General features: G+C 32.5%; 1 protein-coding gene across 3 annotated transcripts in view; it reads right to left on the bottom strand.

Annotated features, from left to right (window-relative positions):
* RETREG1 (reticulophagy regulator 1) overlaps nt 1-19,886 on the bottom strand; it is a 171,069-nt gene that overhangs the window by 6,325 nt on the left and 144,858 nt on the right. For all 3 annotated transcript variants that reach the window (XM_074279101.1, XM_074279103.1, XM_074279102.1), the window contains 5 exons: nt 6,740-6,866; nt 4,233-4,317; nt 3,229-3,366; nt 2,475-2,539; nt 2,135-2,261 (listed from right to left, as the gene is read on the bottom strand). In XM_074279101.1, coding sequence (XP_074135202.1) covers nt 2,135-2,261; nt 2,475-2,539; nt 3,229-3,366; nt 4,233-4,317; nt 6,740-6,866 — 542 coding nt within the window. The remainder of the gene's footprint in view (nt 1-2,134; nt 2,262-2,474; nt 2,540-3,228; nt 3,367-4,232; nt 4,318-6,739; nt 6,867-19,886) is intronic.

The following is a 19,886-nucleotide window of genomic DNA, read 5'->3' as shown; positions in this document are numbered from 1 at the left end:
TGGCTCAAATGGCCAGTCAGGAAGAGCTAAGTTCAAATCCTTTATCTGACACTGACTAGTTATGTGACCTATGGCAAATCACCTAATCTGCTTGCCTCAAGTTTCCTCATCTGTAAAATGAGGATAATAATAGCATCTACCTCCAGGTTTGTTATGAGAATAAAATAGTTAAGGCTCTATAAAAGTACTCAATTTTTAGTGTTATTATTATTACTACTACTATCAAGGTATACAAGGATTTTCATCTGCAGTCAGGGAAGAAAGATTACACTGATAAAAGGAGCAAAATAAATGTTATTTGAATTTTCTGCATCTCTCCAATAAATAATTACTATAGGTTGTACAAGCAGATTGAGTATTTAGGATTTAGGAAGACCTGAGTGTGAATCCTGTTTGCAAGTGCTTATTAGCTATGTATCCCTGAGCAAGTCACTTAATCTTTCTCTACTTCAGCTTCCTGATCTGTAAATATAACTTAAATTCTTACAAGATTATTGAGGAGATTAAATGAGATAATATGTATAAAATACTTTACAAACATTAAAAGTGCTACATAAATATTTATTTTTATTGATATTTTTTGTTTCCTAACCCCTGAGTGCTGCTACCATTCATTTTTGCAACTATTATTAAGTCTCCAAAGACTTTTTATCTCTTTTCTTAATATAGTACCTTAGAGCGAAGAGCTATTTTATTTTGTACTTCAAAATATGACCTCAGTCCTTGAAGATTTGTGGCTATTTAACAATCCATCTCATAGATTAGCAATCACTTGATTACTTTGCATTTCACATATGACAAAGCCTTTGAGGCCCAGAAGATGGTGAAATGAGTGACCAGCTTGAGATCATGTAAGCAGTTAAACTGAGAAAGCCCTCCTGACAGAAGATAGTGATTATTGTGAGGGCTATGCTTATGTTTATCTTGGATTTGTAATTTCTAACAGAAATGGAAATTACTCCCTTCTATTGATAAGAGATCACAGCCTCTCTCTCTAATTGGGTAAATCATCTTCAATAACTGCTGTGGTTTAAAAAAAAAAACAAAATCAGTTCATGGTCCTGCAGCCACCAAGTAATAAACTTCTCCAATTTGGTCAAACTATAGGCCTGTACTCAAAACTTTTCTAGTTTGCTGTGATCTAGCAAAGCCCTTGCTGCTCTAAAATACCCATTGTCTTAGAGAATACCCACGTCTTGAAATCCAATGAAATATCAAAACACAAAGTGAGCACAGTCCAATGAAGCGAGGAGTAATAGTGATAAGATTCTCTTCTAAGTTTAACTAATAGTCTTAGAGGATAAATATTAAAGAAAACTGTGCTACATTACTCTAAGTTGATTTATCCAAAATTTATACAATTTATGGTACAATGTGTTATGCTGAATTTATACAAAAACAAAATTTTCATATATTATATAAGGATATGGAAAAAAGGGAGGGGAAGGAAGGAGTTACCATAACTCACTATATTCAACTCTCTCTCTCAATGATTGAGGGAAAATTGTTCCTGAAAATAGGCAGTGTGCTATATAGAGTAGGGACAACTTGATATAAAAGTATTAGGATTTAAAGTCAAAAGGAGCTAATTTCAAATCCCACCTGTCACTTGCATCCTGTATCACTTTGGGGAAATCTAGACTTCACCTTCCCCATCTGTAAAATGAAGAGGTTAAACTGAATGGATTGATGTTCTCTTCTAGCTCTAAATGTATGATCCTATTAAGAAAATTGTTCTATCTCCATATATCTACCCCATATACAGAATATTAAGCATTTTGCATGATGTTTTAATAATGATTCAGACTATCAAAAAGCAATAACATACATTACATTAAAAGACAGCTTAAGTGACCCAATGAATATAATGCCAGACCTGCAGCCAGAAAAGCCTGAGTTCAAATCCAACCTCAGATACCAACTACCTGTGTGATTCTAGGCAAGTCACTTAAACTCTGTATTGTTTTAGTTTCCTCAACAGTAAAATGGGGATAATAATAGTACCTACCCTCCCCAGGTTGTTGTTGCAAGGATCAAATGAAATATTTGTAAAGAACTTAGTACAGTGCCTGCAGTAGGCATTATATAAATGCTAATTATTATCATTACCAACATCATCATCATGGTTACATACCATCAGAAGTGTCTGTTTGTGGAGTACATCCTTCAGATAGATTGAAGGTGCCATTATCAGTCCAAGATACTTCTGATATATCTGTGTCAGACACAGATAGCTCTTTGGCAACAGTTGTAAGGCTAACCTATGACAAATTAGAAAAGTCAAATATTAATTCCAATCATCTTTTCTTGTACAAACACTAACACAAGTAGTTGTGAGATAAAAATGAAAAAATGATTTAACAAATGTGTTGAAATGCTGAAATTCCACCATAATGAACATGCAGCTTTGTTGCAGGCAAGTGAATTGACAATCAAACTTAAAAGAGAACCACCAAAAATTAAACACAAAGTACCTTAGGACAAAGGGCTGAAAAGTCTAATTCACTGTCATCTTTGTGATTTTTTTCTTTATCTGCCTCTGTTGAAAAAGAAAATGTACATATGAGCTTTTAGTTTCCTAGCTTTCCTGTAAGTACTACATCTTGCCTACCATGGCTGCTTCTTCATGCTCATCCCACATTTCTCAAGTTCTCAAACATTTCCAAATCTTGAATGTTTTCACAGCAGAAACATCATTGAGAAGCTGAATAAATTATTTCTGTATCACTGTCTCAGATAAGCTGAGTGGGAAATCAGTTTTCCTACTTCTTCTATCCCTCCCCCCTTACTATGATTATTCTCTATTCCTAACATTATTCTGTAGGCTTTTTCAACTCCAAAATATCATTATCCCACTCTCAAGTGGGATAAACTCAAGAAATTTAATCAGATATAAAATGTTTACACTTTTCACCACCATGGATTCCCCCATTTAAAACTTATTCAATAAATTCAATGTAATGCATGAAAACTGGGGTGGACGGGTATTGGGGGGATATATATATATATATATATATATATATATATATATATATATATATAAAATATAAAAACAAATAAACAGTACGCAAGGAGCTTGCTCTCCTGAGAATTTAGGTAAAACCCTTTAAAGTAGAAACAGTGGTTAGCATGAGGCCTTGCTCACAGAGAAACCTCTTAAATCTAATTCAACGATTCATGTATGTATGTCCATTTAATATGTGGCATCTACTTTTAAACCTTACTTACCAGATCTTTCTCGCCTCTTTTGGTTAATATATTCTCCTATTCCAAAATCTAGTTTCAGCAGAAATGACTTGATCTTGCTATATACTCTTTGTCCAAATTCATTGCACTTAAACAGTGGACACAAAAAGGCACAGAGTACTAAAAGGATAAAAAGGGGAAAGAAAATATTTATTTTCAAGTGATCAAAATTCTAGAGGAAAAAAAAAAGTACTGACTGTCCTTTACTGCCAAATAAGTGTTTATTTCTTAGGAAAAGTACTCTGCACTGGACAGAATAGAAATCATGAAAACAAAATAATTAACTTATTTCACAAACAAGGGAGCCTTTCACTTTCCTTCTGTCAACTTCATCATTACCATTGTTGCCATAAACAACTTTAATAATAAGCCTTGTTCAAAAGCTGGTGGTAAACCAGAGTTTTATCCATTCATGCCCTTGCAACCTCAAAACTGTAAGGTAAGGTACTTAGATTTGGGCTATTTCATTTTCAGGGAAAATAAATTTCTGAGAGTCAGTATGACATTCTGGAAAGAAGACAGGAAGTGGGGTCAAATGACCAGGAATGTAGTTGTAGCTCTGCCACCTAATAGTCCCTTAGTTTCTTCACTGATAAAGTGAGATATAACAGAGTGGATTTTCAACTTCAATCTAACTCTTCTCAAGAAACCATCAATGAAATATTTTATTAAGCATTTAGCACATGCTAGGCATATAGTACTACATGTTGGGAGCTTTTTTAAAAAGAAAAAAACAATTCCTGTCTCAAGAAGCTTATGTCTAATGGGAGAGAAAACATGTATAAATCAGAACATACATATGGAAATTGGAAGGTAATCCTAAAAGAGACAACAGTAGCAGCTGAAGGCTCTAGCAAATCCCTCATAGAAGAAGTGCACTTGAGCAAGCTGAATCTTAAAGGAAGCTATAAATTCTCATAGAAAAATATATTTGCAATTATATTATACCACAAATACAATATAAATTAAAGAGGGTATAAACTTACATACGAAGTAGGAGAGTATGACTCCAGGAATGTAACTTCCTAAGATCGTAAAAAATGTGCACACACTGCAGACCAGGAGGCAAAACTAGAAGTTTAATCAAAAAGGGGGGGGAAAAAAAAGAGCTGACAATCAGTATTTATTTGATGAAGACAATTTATTATTGCTACATATATGCCACTACCACTCCTAATTATTTTTTAATAAGTTACTTGTGGATTTTTTTAAAAAATCTACCCTATTTACCCCTGTCAGGATAGAAGAATTTTTCTAAATCCTGCATGAATTTTCATGGGGGTTGTTACTTCTCCACTAGTAGTTTTAGAAAGTTACACCTATTTTGTACACAGGAGGAATAATGTAAATCATCCTGTTTGTTTAGGGTCCTAAGTACATTATTTTCCCTATTCCATCATAATTAAATATTTGCTATTTGATTCTTGATTCTTGTATGGCCTAAGAATAGTGTATATTAGAACAAGATTTTGAACTATATTTGTGCAATTAGGACACAAACACTCCCACTTATTTGGAGGAAGCTGTGATTGCCAGAGGTGAAGGAGTACCATGGTTAAAAGGGATTTTTGAAAATGATATAGGTGACAAAGGGATATATACCTTTTGAAAGAGAAGTGATTAAAAGAAGAAAGGCTAAATTGCATGTTCATTTTTTTATTTTTAACCTTTGACATGAGAAAAGTAAGGGCAATGTGATGAAATATGAAGAAATGAATCTGTTTTTAAAACACTAGGGACCAAAACACATACTACAGAATACTTGTAGTGATCCAAGCTTCTCTCTGAAACACAGGACAGTCTTTATATTAATAGTTTTTTTCAATAATGATGCTATATTGGCTAATAGTCACATCAAGGTCAGTGGAGAAGACATATAGGCATATAGCAGCACATGACCAACAAACAATTGGGTAGGAAAAGGGACATAAAAGATTTCAGCAGGGAGATTTATGGCTGGAAAGAAAAGCATGAGCTGCTCACATAAGAAGTTAAAAAGTTTGCTAAACTTTTGTTTTAAGGTTAAAAGTTATTTTATAGCATGAATATGCTATAACCTTAATATGACAATAGTTAGCATATTATAGTGATGTGAACTCTAAATTAACTTGTTCTTTGGAATTGCTAAAATGATGGACTCATCCTAATCCTATTAATCATATAATCAAATCAGTTTTTTCAAAGTGTCCTGTTTGTATAGAATCATGTGAAGCTGGAGTTCTTTATTAATCCATCCATCCTGTCTTCAACTTCTGAGTCTGCTTAGATTAGCACATTGGAGACAATCTTCGTGGGAACTCAGTTTTTCCAAACTATCCTCTATATCTCAATACACAATCTTGTCATTCCCCAGATCCCACCCTTTATTTCCCCTTTCTCCCTGAGCTATAAAAGTCATGTTTCCCCAAAAAGCAAGTTGCTTAATCACCTATGTCTTACTTAGTTGTGGTTGATTATGCCTATAAGCTATTCCATGTTTTTAAAAAAATGGCACACCTTTATAACCTGTGATGGATGTCTCTTGACAATTTTTTTATGCTGTGAACTGAACCAATACTATTTTTATAATACTCTTTAATAATTTTGCTCTCCCAAATCTACTTATAAATCTATTTCATATTATCACTTCTGGTATCTTTCTTTTCTTCTGGTGTACAATTTTCAAGTTTGCAAAGCACTTAAAAATATCTCATTTTACCCATCCGGGAAGTAGGTGTCTCATTTTACAAAGTCCTTGATCTGAGTTATAACATGAGATACCTCTTTCCCCACAAATTCAATTTGAAAAATATTAAGGTTTATTATTTATTTTGTGTTAAAAAGGATTTCCAATAATATTTATTTTATTTGTTCTATTTTATAATTAGTATTTCTATTAAAAGCTTCCTTAATTTTTGTGTGGAAATGGAAAGAAAGAAAATTGTTTCATTTTTCCACAGTAGAAACCAAAAGAGAATCATATTGAATTCATAATGTGTTTTTTGGCTTATATTATTTGAATACAACAAATGATTTTTAAAATCAGGTAGCTTCTCCTTGATCTGAGTTATAACAATTCTTAAATTCAGAATAAAAGCATAGCTGACTTTAAACTAATATAACATCTACAACATTCTCTAAACCCTATTTTTATAATAAACATAATATTCATTTGTATAATACTTTTAACATTTATAATATCTTTTCCTCATAATAACTCTGTGAGAAAGATTATTCAAATATTATCATTCCTAACTTAAGAGTTGTGGGAAAGTGGCTTATCCAGGGCAATCTAAATTAGTATAGTAGCAGAATTGGGATTTAAATCCAAGTTGTCTGCCTATTATTTTAATGCTTTCTTTCAGCATATTATACATTCTTTAAAGTAAATTCAAAATGAATACAACTTGATGTAATTTGCAACCTGATTTGTAACCTGATATAAGGTCAACTATTTCCAAATTTGTTGGATGCTTTAATAAATGTAATGATTACCATGTACAATGAAACTTGCCTTGCCAGGGTTCTGCTGCTTAAAGAGTGCCATTTCTTGAAGAAATAAGCTGAAGTTCATCCATGATTCTGCAATACATTGGCTGAGTCCAGGCTTTTCATCAACTTTGGAATTTACCACTTCCCAGCTAAAACAGAGAGAAAGAAAACAAGTCATAATCTGGATAATTGATAGTAATATTTAAAGGAATTTCACCTTTGATGTGATATCAATCAAATAATGAAAGTATACATGCCGCAATGGATTTAACATGGTTGGTCAACTTTACATAAAATTGAAAATGTAGGCTGAGTAGCCACATGCTACATACATAGTCTCTCTTTCCAACATCAATTGGCATACGTAGGTAGTACTGGGAAAATGTAAATGAATCTGAGTATTTATCTAAGAAAACATTATAAGCTTAATAAATTTGATAAACAAAATTGTAATGAGGAAAGTTCAGAGATAGAGATTGTTGTATATCAGAAACTCCTTAGACTGTTCAATATGACCATATTTTTGTTTACTTTTTTTAAATTCTCAAGTAAACAGACTCCATATCAAACTGATGGTTCTAGTGAGCAAAGGAAAATAAATAGGGGAAAAGAGGAATTAGATATTCAAATCTATTGAAATTCTTTACAGGTATCACTCTTTCATAGCAAAAGAGTGGCTTTTTAAGAGAATAATAGTTCTAATTTGGAGGCTAATTCAGAGTATCATCCCAATATTCTTCCTAAAATATTATCATTCTCTGAGAAATGATGAGCAAGATGATCTCAGGAAAAAAAATCAGGAAAGTCCTCCATGAACAAAGTAAAATGTACTGTATATAAAGTAATAACAATGTTCTGAGATGACCATTTGTAAATGGCTTTGCTTTTCTTAGTAGTATAATCATCCACAACTACTCTAAAGGGCTTATGATGAAAAATCTAAATACAGATGTAAGCATTCTCTCTTTCTCTATCTCTTGCTTCCTTTTAAATGAGGGTTTTTAATTTCCATTATAGTGGAAAATCTATGTTTTCTTTCACAACTTGACTTTTATGGAAATGTTCTGCATAATTTCATATATGGTTTCTTAATTGTGGATGGGTATAAGGGAGAAATTAAATAAAATTAATCCCCACAAAAAAACCCTAAAATATCCTTCCTAAGATGGACTATGACATCCAAGAGATCTCTTTTTGGTCAGCACCTTGTTGCTGTCAACAAAAGTTCCTGGCCAGATTAAAAATGGGTTCATTTATTGTTTCATCTCTGGACTTGCCTATTTCACTGACCTTTAAGAATCCTGATCCCTATTACTGCCTGATGTTATTTATACTTACTTTAAATAAGCTCAAAAAACTCAGATTAATACATCATTTTCCTTAGAAAAACAAACCCATTTTTCTGACAATTTTCTGAAATAATATTTTAATTCCTGTTATATTTAGCACAGTGATAGGAGTATGCAGGACAATTCATTGCTAAGTAAAAAACTACATCAATGAATCATTATCATTATATGCTTTCATCTAACAACTTGATTGCTCTAATATACTTTTGTATATAATCAGGTTTATTTATGTTATATGACTTATTTCTTTCTCTATTCTTTTCTCCTACCTTCCTTCCTCTGATATTTATTAAATAATCTTTACATGCTAGACACTGAGGCAAAGATTAAAAAAGGCAAAGGTTCTAATCTCAAGCAGTTTGCAATCTCATAAGGTCATTAGGTATAAATATATCTATCTAACATAATATAATATAATAATAGATAAATAAATGTCATATATAGAATATAAGCTCATATAAGTACAAAGTACCATAAGATTAAGTATTGTTGATAATGTCTGTAAGGGTATGCTTGGAAATGATGAAATGTAGTCACATGGAAAAATTCCTAGACTGGGAAATGGAAGAACAGGTCTGATCTTGGTTCTGTTATAAACTGGCTTAATGAAACTCTAGATAAAATATCAATTGTACCTCTCTGTACCTCAATTATTTATATATAAAATACTTATTTTAAAGCAAAAATTATTTTTGAGGGGCCATCCCATTCTAAAATGCTTTTTAAATAATGTCGGCCAGCCCAATTAACAACACTATCTCCCTTTCCTTCCCCTCCCCTCCACCTGTTCTCTTTCCTAGTATCAGTTGAGTGTTCCACTTTTAGAGACAGAACTTTCTAGGAAAACTGATTACCTCATTCCTAGAATCTAAAGTCAGAAAGGAAATTTATGCTACTGATTATTTGACGTTTGGAGTGTACTACAGGTAACATGTACGTGATATGTATAGTTACTCAGAATATCTGATTCTAGAATTTCCTAGAAAGTCCTTTCCTAAAAACATTTAAGAGAATGGAGTCTGTAAATATTAGATTGACTCATAGTAAATGTATCTTTTATGTGTTGTATGGCTCCCTTCCTGTCATCTCAAAAAAAATATAACATACAATATAAGAGATTGAAGGGATTGAAATATACATAAAATCTTTGTTTTCAAGTTAAGTTGCTGTAGTTTTTAAAAATAAGACAAAATTCTTCTATTATATCCAAAAACTTAAGGAAGGAGGTTATTCATAGCTTGAATATTGATCAATATTCCAATATTTACTGTTACCTTCCCACTTAGTTTTAGTTCAATATTTATTTATTTATTTATTTATATTATATTTTTAAATTTACAAAACATATGTATGGGTAATTTCTGTTCCAAATTTTCCCCTCCTTCCTCCCACCCTCTCCCCCAGATGGCAAGTAGCCCACTGCATGTTAAATATGTTAAATCCAATATTTGTATACATATTTATTTTTTATTTTTAAATAGTTTTTATTTACCAGATATTTGCATGGGTAATTTTATAAAGTTGATAATTGCCAAATCTTTTGTTCTAATTTTTCCCCTCCTTTCCCCCCCCCCCAGATGGCAGGTCAACCAATACATGTTAAATATGTTAGATTATAAATTAAATACAATATATGTATACATGACCAAACAGTTGTTTTGCTGAACAAAAAGATTCGGACTTTGAAATAGTGTACATTTAGCCTGTGAAGGAAATCCAAAATGCAGGCGGACAAAATTAGAGGTGTTTAGTATTTTTTAGATAGCTTTCCATTTTCTTGCTTTTACTAGGCTTAAGATTAGGAAAGAATAGGGAACTTTCTCAAGAAATCATGCCTATAGCAAAATATGATACAGCTTAAGGTTTCCCTTCGCTGATGCTGAAAATATTAGACACAAAATATTATTGCAGGTACTGAATTCTGGAGTATGTCATCGGATTCTTCTTGATGAAAATGAACTAAGCCACTTATCTGGACATGCATCAAGGTGAAGTTTCCCCAAAACCAAACCTGAGAATGTATAAAATTTTATCAGATATTTCAAAGGAAAGTATCTGTGAATAAGATTAGGATAGCTCAACAAATGACCATATTTATGAGGCACAGTGAAGTAGGTACCCCACAACTGTTGAACCTGGAAGTAGGGAAAGATCATACTCGTGTGAAAAGCTAAAAGCTAAAAGAAATAATAATAGCTTCCTTTTGTACAGTGAAATGACAACTAAACTCATTACAATTAGTATTAAATAGCAAAACCAGGATTGGAATTCACATCTGGCTTTTAGTCCTGGCTCTGATTTAGAAAGACAGTGAGATATAATGGAAGAGTCATAGAACCTAGATTTATATTCTAGCTCTACTATCTACTTCCTTGCCCAATTTTCATATGTGGTTTCTTAACCTTCATTTTTTCCTCTCTGGGTCTTTATAAAAATCTGGGAGCTGGTTTAGATAACTTTAAGATTCATTTCAACTCTAAATCTATAACAGTAATCCACTCCTTAGGTACTTATCTGATATAATAGTATACAGTATCAACAGAGATAGAAAAGACCTTTTTAAGTTATCTAACCCCAAACTCTTAAAATGTTTTTCATATAAGATAAAAATGAGTAAAGATAGTATTTGTGGAAGGTCCTCTGACTCATATCTTGCACATTTTCTACTGTATCTCACTACCTCACTAAAAACTATTAGTAGCTGGACTCAGAATGTAGGTCCTTCCATTACTTTGTACTGCCTTCCATCAGAAACAAAAATTCTTCAGAAGACTGCTTCATTTTGGCCACGAAAAGTATTTCTATTTATTATTCCCAAGAGTAGAATTTTATGCCCTAAATCTTTTCCCAAATCCTATCACATTACCGTGTATTCAGTTCTTATAGGCTTTGATCTCAGGACAACGGCTTCCTGGCTGTTCCATGAACATTCCATTTTATCTCAACTCAACACTTTCTTTGGCTATCCTTCAGTCTGATATGGGCCCCCTCCTCAAAGATAGAGAGACTACTAAACTCCCTGGTTTCCTTTAAGTTTTAACTAATTCCCAACTTTTATTGGAAACTTTTCTCAATCCCTTAATTCCAGAGCCTTTGCTCTGTTAATTAATTTTTTTCCCTGTTAATTATTTTCTACCAATTTCTTGGTATATATTTATTTTCAATCTGTCTTCTCCATTAGAATACAAGATCCTTAAAGGCAGGGATAATTCTTTTACCTTTTTTTTGTTTGTTTGTTTCTCTGGTACTTATTAGCACAGTGCTATTGTTAGTAGGTACATTACAAATATTTATGGATGTTATGCCTTTCTGATCTATTTTCTTTTTTGAGAATTTATTAGTTTTTAACATTTACTTTTGTAACATTTTGATTTTCACTTTTTTCTCCCTCTTCCTCCTGCCTCCACAAAATGACAATCAATTTGATATAAGTTATATACAGGTACAGTCATATTAAACATTTCCAAATTAAGTCATGTGGTGAAAGAGGAACCAGAAAAAAAGGGGGAAAACCATGAGAAAGAAAAAAAAAAGTGAAAATAGTATGCTTTGATGTTCTTTCAGACTCCATAATTCTTTGTCTGATTGCAAATAGGACTTTCTATCATGAGTCTTAGATTAATTGCTCAGAAGAGCAAAGTCTATCAAAATCTATGCAATGTTATCACTATGTACAATGTTCTCCTGGTTCTTGAGTTATAGCCTTAGTAGCAACCAACCAAATACTTAATCATAAAGTCATGATTATCCAGTTGTCCTCAATAAATATGGACTGAATTTGTTTGAATGTCATGTTGTCATTTATTCAATCAATAAACATTTATTCCAGATTCCATTATTTGTCTACTGATCTGAAACTGATTTTTTTTTTGCTTATTGAGGAACTACCATTTAAGGTCTTTAGATTATTTAGCAGAATAATTCTTTGATCCAAGACAGCAAACAATGCAATATAGATCAGAGTAGATTAAAAAAAAAACCCACAGCGTTTTCATTCTGATACAAATCATATCTTTTTCTGAAGTAGAAAACTAAAATGGCTCTTTCTTTAGCTGAGCACCAAAAACAAAGTTATAGAGCTATTAAACTCGTATTCCTATGAATATTGAAACAAAAAGAGAATATTCTAAAATAATGGGATTTCTTTTCTATACCAGCAAGAGACATGAAATCTGTGCCTAACTTTTAAGATTATACTGCTAAAAAACTCACACTAAACTAGTCTATGTTTGTCAATGTTTTCTTTCTATTTGGATTCTTATGAATAGGTCTTATAATAAACATAGGCTATTTAGCATATAAGTGTGGCATGTGGAAAGAACGCTGGACTGAACATTCAATCAGTAGTTCTGCATTCTCTTCCAGGCTCTGCACATAACTCTGTATGTTACGGTGGATGAATCACTTTATCCCTCTAGGCGCTTCAGATCCTCATGTGGGAAATGAGGCAGCTGGACTAAGATCCATTCCAGTTCCTTGAATTGTTCTTAGTATGAGAAATCATTCATTGGAGTATAAACAAAAGAAATTAATTCTGAAGGTAACATTTAAAAAAAAAAAAAGAACAATATCTCAAGCACACTTGACTTCTGGTGTCACAGAGACAGATTTTTAAAAAAAATAATTCATAGTGGAAGCTTAATACCTTGTAATAATTTATCTTTTTTCATCTAGAGAATTAATTGAATCTTCCGGAGAATTATTTTTCCTTATAAAATAAAAAAGATTGAATTTTTTTTCTAGTGGAAAAATTTTAAAATAACATATAACTTGGGTTAAAATGATATATCCTTATCCAATATAAATTGCAGATTATTACATCAAAAATCTTATTTTAAATAATATTTATACCTTGGATTAAAATGGAAAGAAATATTTAACAATTCTAGTTTAGAATTTTTAACCATTTTTAAAATTGCTTATAAAACCAAAAATATTTTCTCAGTGGATTTTTAAAGCTGCAACCCATAATGTTCTCCATTAGGGGGTTCTACAATCCCAAGAAACATGCCCTAGTGCTCTTTAAAAATAGAATGCCATTTTTCTCTAACTGAATCCATCCTAACTAATATTAATATTACAATGTAGGGACACTGAGGGAAATGAAATATATTCTCAGTGCTACACAAACAAGTTTGATTGTCTTAATAAGGAAAATAAATCTCCTCAATCAATGTTCTTCAAGCTTATAAAAGAATCTGTATAACAAAAATATTTAAGACTTTTTACCTCCCCCCCCCAAAAAAAAAACCCTTACTCATAGAGACAAATGGCTACACACTACAAACAGCTAATTTTTTTTTTTACAAATTAATAAATAGGGACTAGCCCTAAAAAAATATCAAAATGAAGTGGGAAAACTGTTAATTATTGCTAGCACTATACATGTAAACATTCTGGTCACTTTCTTCATTTTGACACTTTAAACATTTAACAATTTCTTTGTCCAATGAATTCCTGGATTTGAAAACAATAATTATTTTCCCAATTAAAAACTGTTTTGGGGCAGGATTATTTTTCCTCAAAAGCTGAGCAAGATTTTTATTTAAATCTTATAATTTCATTTACATTCTACAAAATCATATTCTCATATCTCCACTAGCTAAGAGGCATCATGGCCAAATACAATGTATCTGAGCTTCATTAAACTCTAGAGCATCCTTCTTGCTTTGTTATTTCCTTATAAAATGTCTGCATTCCTGGAGTGATACTGTAATGAAGCTTGGCAACAAACCAATACAAACAAAACAGGTCTACAAAGGTGCTGGGTCTTTTTTTTTTTTTTCTTTAAAGAAGAAGTGTTTCTGGACTAGTCATAGGTCCCCAGAGTTCAGCTGAGACTGAACTTAGTCCAGTACAGAAAGAAAAAAATAGAGATTTAGTGATTCTTTCCTGAGGCTTAGGTTGTGTGGGACCTTCAAAAAGGAAGATAGCGTTTTGTGGGACTCAAGTGGCAGGAAAGCTAAAAATGTCACACTAATAATAACAGTCTGAATACCCTCAGTTATTTCAGAAACTTGGGTCAGGAAAGCAAGTTGTTGTTTTTTTATGTTTGTGGTTTTTTTAAATAAATAACAAAGTTTTATAAAGTACTCAGTGTATTAAACTAATCTAACCATAATAAATCAGGCTAAGATTTAAAAACCCTCTATAAATTAGGCTGCAAACTACATTACTTATTACATGTTGTTGTCCAGGATAGAATATAAGATTTGAATTCACAAAGAACTGAGTCAAACTGACTAATATAAATCCTCACACACTTACTAGCTGTGTGATCAGGGAAAATCATTTAATTTCTCTGTATCTTGGTAAACTCATCCACAAAATACAAATAACAACAGTGCCTCCCTTTCCAGGTTCTTGTGAGTAATGAGATAACGTATATGAAAACACTTGCAAAATTTAAAGTGCTCTACAAACATTTGATACTGTAATTTCACATTTCTACCTTCTAGTCATCATTCTCCCAACAATACCATTTTCAGTCTTCATTTATTTACATTTACATTTCAACTGCATTTATCTTCCTTCAGATTCAATAGCTCATTTCTTTTTTTTTTAATAGTTTTTATTTACCAGATATATGCATGGGTAATTTTATAGCATTGACAATTGCTAAACCTTTTGTTCTAATTTTTCCCCTCCTTCCAGATGGCAAGTTGACCAATACATGTTCAATATGTTAAAGTATAAGTTAAATACAATACATGTATACATGTCCAAACAGTTGTTTTGCTGTACAAAAAGCATCAGACTTTGAAATAGTGTACAATTACCCTGTGAAGGAAATCAAAAATGCAGGCTGACAAAATTAGAGGGATTGGGAATTCTATGTAGTGGTTCATAGTCATCTCCCAGAGTTCTTGCGCTGGGCATAACTGGTTCAGTTCATTACTTCTCAATTGGAATTGATTTGGTTCATCTCATTGTTGAAGATGGCCACACATCCATCAGAATTGATCTTCGTATAGTATTGTTGTTGAAGTATATAATGATCTCCTGGTCCTATTCATTTCACTCAGCATCAATTGATATAGGTCTCTCCAGGCCTTTCTGAAATCATCCTATTGGTCATTTCTTACAGAACAATAATATTCCAAAATATTCTCATACCACAATTTATTCAGCCATTCTCCAATTGATGGGCATCCACTGTTTCCAGTTTCTGGCTACCACAAAGAGGGCTGCCACAAACATTCTTGCACATACAGGTCCCTTTCCCTTCTCTAAGATCTCTTTGGGATATAAGCCCAGTAGTAACACTGCTGAGTCAAAGGGTATGTACAGTTTGATAACTTTTTGAGCATAGTTCCAAAGTGCTCTCCAGAATGGCTGGATATATTCACAATTCCACCAATAATGTATCAGTGTCCCTGTTTTCCCACATCCCCTCCACATTGCACATTATCTTTCTCTGTTATTCTAGCCAATCTGACAGGTGTGCAGTAGTATCTCAGAGTTGTCTTAATTTGCATTTCTCTGAATAATAATGACTTGGAGCATCTTTTCATATGGCTAGAAATAGTTTCAATTTCTGTCTGAGAATTGTCTAGCTCATTCAATTAAAATATTTATTAAACACTGATAATATATAAAAATAAAAGAAATGGTCCCTATCCCTCAAGGAGCCTAGAAAGAAAATCTAGCTATTTCTTCCCCATTTTGTCTTTATATTCCTCAATGCCCCCAAAGCCCGGGTACTTAGCCAATATTTGTTGAAATGAATTGGAGTGGAAATGGAACAGATATGCAGGCAAGTACATGCAAAAGATATAAATACAGTAACTTCAAAATTAAAAAAGATATTTTTACAAATATTATCTGATTTGATCCTTGCAATAACCCTCAGAGGCAGATGCCATTGTTATCAGCACTTGACAGGTGGGGAAACTGAGGCTGAAAGAGGTGAAACTTGTCAAAAGTTAATGAATGTCTGAGACTATTTAAACTTAGATTCATCCAAGGTCATCACTCTACTGCACTATTTAATTGCCTTTAAAAGAGACAATTCTCATTGCTGAGGTTGTCACAATTCCACATAATGGGCATTCTAGCCATGGAAGAGCATCTGTAAAACACAGAAGTGGGTGATGCAATGTAATACAGAAGGAACAACAAGTAGGCCAATTTCACTAGAAAAGAAATGCATAAACAGGAATATTAATCAGTGAGACTAACCCAGAGAAGAAATAGGTGGGAAGTCTTATTTTGGAGAGCTTTCAATGACAGGATGAGGACTTTTTTTGTAGTTTATTTATCTTAGGGGCAACATGGAGCCACTGATAATTTTTTTTCATAGTCACATACAAATCTAGAGAATATCAATCTGGAAGTGTATGAAGAAAAGGTTAGTAAAGAAAAAAACTGAAAACAAAAAAATCTATTAAGAGAGATTATAATAGCCTGAGAGATAGCAAAAGTCCAAACTATGATAAATGTTATGTGAGTAGAAAAAAGAGATGAGAGAGATGTTGTAAAGGTAAAATCAATAATTTATAGGCAATTTATTATATAAGGGGAGGTGAATGAGAGGAAAGAATAAAGAATAACTATTGTAAGGTTTATTTAAACCTTGGTAACTAGGAAGGACAGTGTTACCCTAGGGAGAGACTGGGACAAGAATTGAGCTTAGTAAAAAATGTGAATTGCATTTTGGATTGTGAAGTTTAAGATGTCTGCAGAATATTCAAATAGTGATGTCTAGTTTTCAAGTGGTAATGGGAAGTCTTATGAATAGAGGGCTAGATTTGCAATCAGGAGAATTAGCTAGATATAAGACTTGAACAAATCATTTCACTTTTCTCATTCTCTCTTCTCTATAAAATGCAGATAATGAAAGAGTCTACTTCCAGAGGATTTCTGTAGGAATCAAATTAAATAATGTATATATAAATTTTAAATTAATACAAAATATAAATAAGCATAAGGTATTTTATAAATGTACTCTGAATATGGAATGTGAGGTTAGAAGAAAGATTAAGGCTGCATACATAAATCTGGGAGTCATATTCATGGAGATAAATGAAACCAAATGAATTAAGAGTGCTAAAAAAAGTATAGAGTAAACAAAAACAGAAGCCTAAGATCAGGGCAATCATTTATTAAGAGGCAGAAAACCTTCAGAATAGGAGCTCTTTTTTAATGAAGTCTTCACTGATATTCCAAGTAATGAATGTTCTCTTTCCCCTCCTTAAATTGCTTTATCTTTGTATAAGTATCATGCATGTTTTTCCCAGTAAGATGTGAGCTTTTTGAAGGTTGGGTCTCTTTCGTGTTTTTTCCACACTGTATCCTACATAATCTTGCACATACAAAGTATTTAATAAATGCTTGTTAAAACATATTGGTCTCAAAATCTTTTCCCTAAAGAAAACTATAATCTATATTTATTCATCAAAACAATTATTTCTGAGGACAGTTCCATGGGCTTAGGAATCATTAGATTAAGAAGACCTCATTGGACAAGAATCTGAGATAGCATAGTGTGACAGAATAGAGAGAGAGAACTGGACCTAGAGTCAAAACCCAAGTTCAAAACTCACCAGAAGGGACAGAGTCAAGATAGCAAATTAAAGACATTCAACTAAACTCTCCCAAATTCCCCTTCAAAGAACTTTAAAATAATGCCTCAAATCAAATTCGGGAGCAGCCGAATGAAACAATTTTCCATTCCAAGAAAACTCAGGAGGTAACCTGTCTCACCAGAGTTGTGGTTGGACCCTGCCCACAGTACAGTGCAAGTAAAGCTATGGCTACCCTTGGCAGGCCTTGGAACCAGTTCTAAGGAAAGCAATGAGAACAAGAGCATTATGAGTTCTCAGACCAGAAAGGGTAAACTACCAGAAAACTGATCAGGAGATTACAAGTGATCCTTTGCTTTCAATGGGAGCAAGATCCCGTTTGCAATGCCCATATATGATTCTGTGTCACAGTCTCAGAGTGAAGAAAAGTGTCCTCAGGGGAGCAGAGACCCTGGTCATAGTTCTAGAGTAGAATAGACTGCTAAGGATGGCTCATAGGTCAACAGAGTAAAAAGAAAGGGAAGGATAAATGAGAAAAAACAAAAAGGAAGGAAGCATTAAGTAATCATAACTGTGAATATAAAGGTGATGAACCCATAAAATGCAATGGATTAAAAACCATAACCGCAAAATACACTGTTTACAAGAAACATACTTGAAACAGAAAGACACACATACAGTAAAAATGTGGGGGACAGAGCAGAATCTGAGTATAAGTAAGAAGAAAAAAAAAAAGGCAGTTAGCTATCATGATCTCAGACAAGCCAAAGGCAAAAATAGATCTAGTTAAAAGATAACCAAGTGGACTCCCATTTTGACCAGGTTGAAGTTATACCAGGAATGCAAGATTGTTTCAATATTAGGAAAACTAATCAACATAATTGGCAATATCAATTAAAAAACAACAACAATTATATAATGATATGAAGAGATACAGAAAAGGCTTTTGATAAAATACAACATTCATTCCTATTAAAAAAGATGAGGAAGTAGAGCAATAAAAGTTGCTTTCCCTTAAACAGATGAGTAGCAACTATCTCAAACCATCAACAAGCATTATCTCTAATGGGGATAAATTAGAAGCCTTTCCAGTAAGATCACGGGTGTAAAGCAAAGATGCCCTTATCACCCTATTCAATATTATACTAGAAATGCTACCTATAGCAAAAAGAGAAGTATATATATATATACATACATACACACACATACATATACATATATATACATACATATACATATATATACATATATATATGAATATATAATGAGGAAACAAATTATCACTCTTTTCAGGTGATATAATGGTAAAATAGAGAAGCAATTAAAAACTGTTGAAATAATTAACAACTTCAGCAAAGTTGCATAATAGAAAATAAATCTAAATAAATCATCAGTATTTCTATATATTACCAACAAAGTCCATTATCAAGAGATAGAAAGACAAATTTCATTTAAAATAACTGCAAACAATATAAAATTCTTGAGTCTTTCTTCTAAGACAAATCCAGGAACTATGCAAACACAATTATAAAAATTCTTTTCACACAAAGTTCAGATCTAAACAATTGGAGAAATTTTAACTGTTTATGCATGAATGGAGCCAATATAATAAAAATGACAATTCTATCTAATTAATTTACTTATCCAGTACCATACCAATCCAATAACCACAAAATTATTTTATAGCATTAGAAAAAGTAATAAAATTCATCTGGAATAAGAGAAGATCAAGAATATCAAGGTAATCAGTGACAAAAAATAGGAAGGAAGATGGCCTAGTGGTACCAGATCTTAAACTGCATTATAAAGTAGTAGTAATCAAAGCAATTTAGTATGAACTAGAAATCAGAGTGACAGTTCAATGGAAAAAATTAGAAATACAGTAGCAAATGAAAATAGTAATTTAGTGCTTATTGATGCAAATACCCAAGGTTTGGGAATAAGAATTCAGTTCTAGGAAAAATGGAAAAAAGCTTCTTAAACTATGGATCATGACCCTATATGGGGTCCATAACTGAATGTAGGAATTGCAAAAGAGTTGGCAACAGTAAAAGATTTCCAAATGTGCAGTGACCAAAAATTAATTCAAAATCAAATGTGTAATCTGGCAATGTGCCCAAGTTGCATTGCATGACTTCACCACAGCCTTGGTTCTAAACACATAAGTGCACTATGTACTGTGTATGCCATCACACCACACAAGGCCAACAAACACTACCCAGAAGTACCTCAATTCAAATCTGAGAGTATTGTGTATTATGAATGGTACTGTGTTTTTACTGTACATACAAAGTTT

This window comes from Sminthopsis crassicaudata, chromosome 1 (assembly GCF_048593235.1).
Source record: "Sminthopsis crassicaudata isolate SCR6 chromosome 1, ASM4859323v1, whole genome shotgun sequence".
Lineage (NCBI taxonomy): Eukaryota > Metazoa > Chordata > Mammalia > Dasyuromorphia > Dasyuridae > Sminthopsis > Sminthopsis crassicaudata.
The sequence above is the reverse complement of the archived record's forward strand: the minus strand, read 5'-3'. Positions and strand labels throughout refer to the sequence as shown.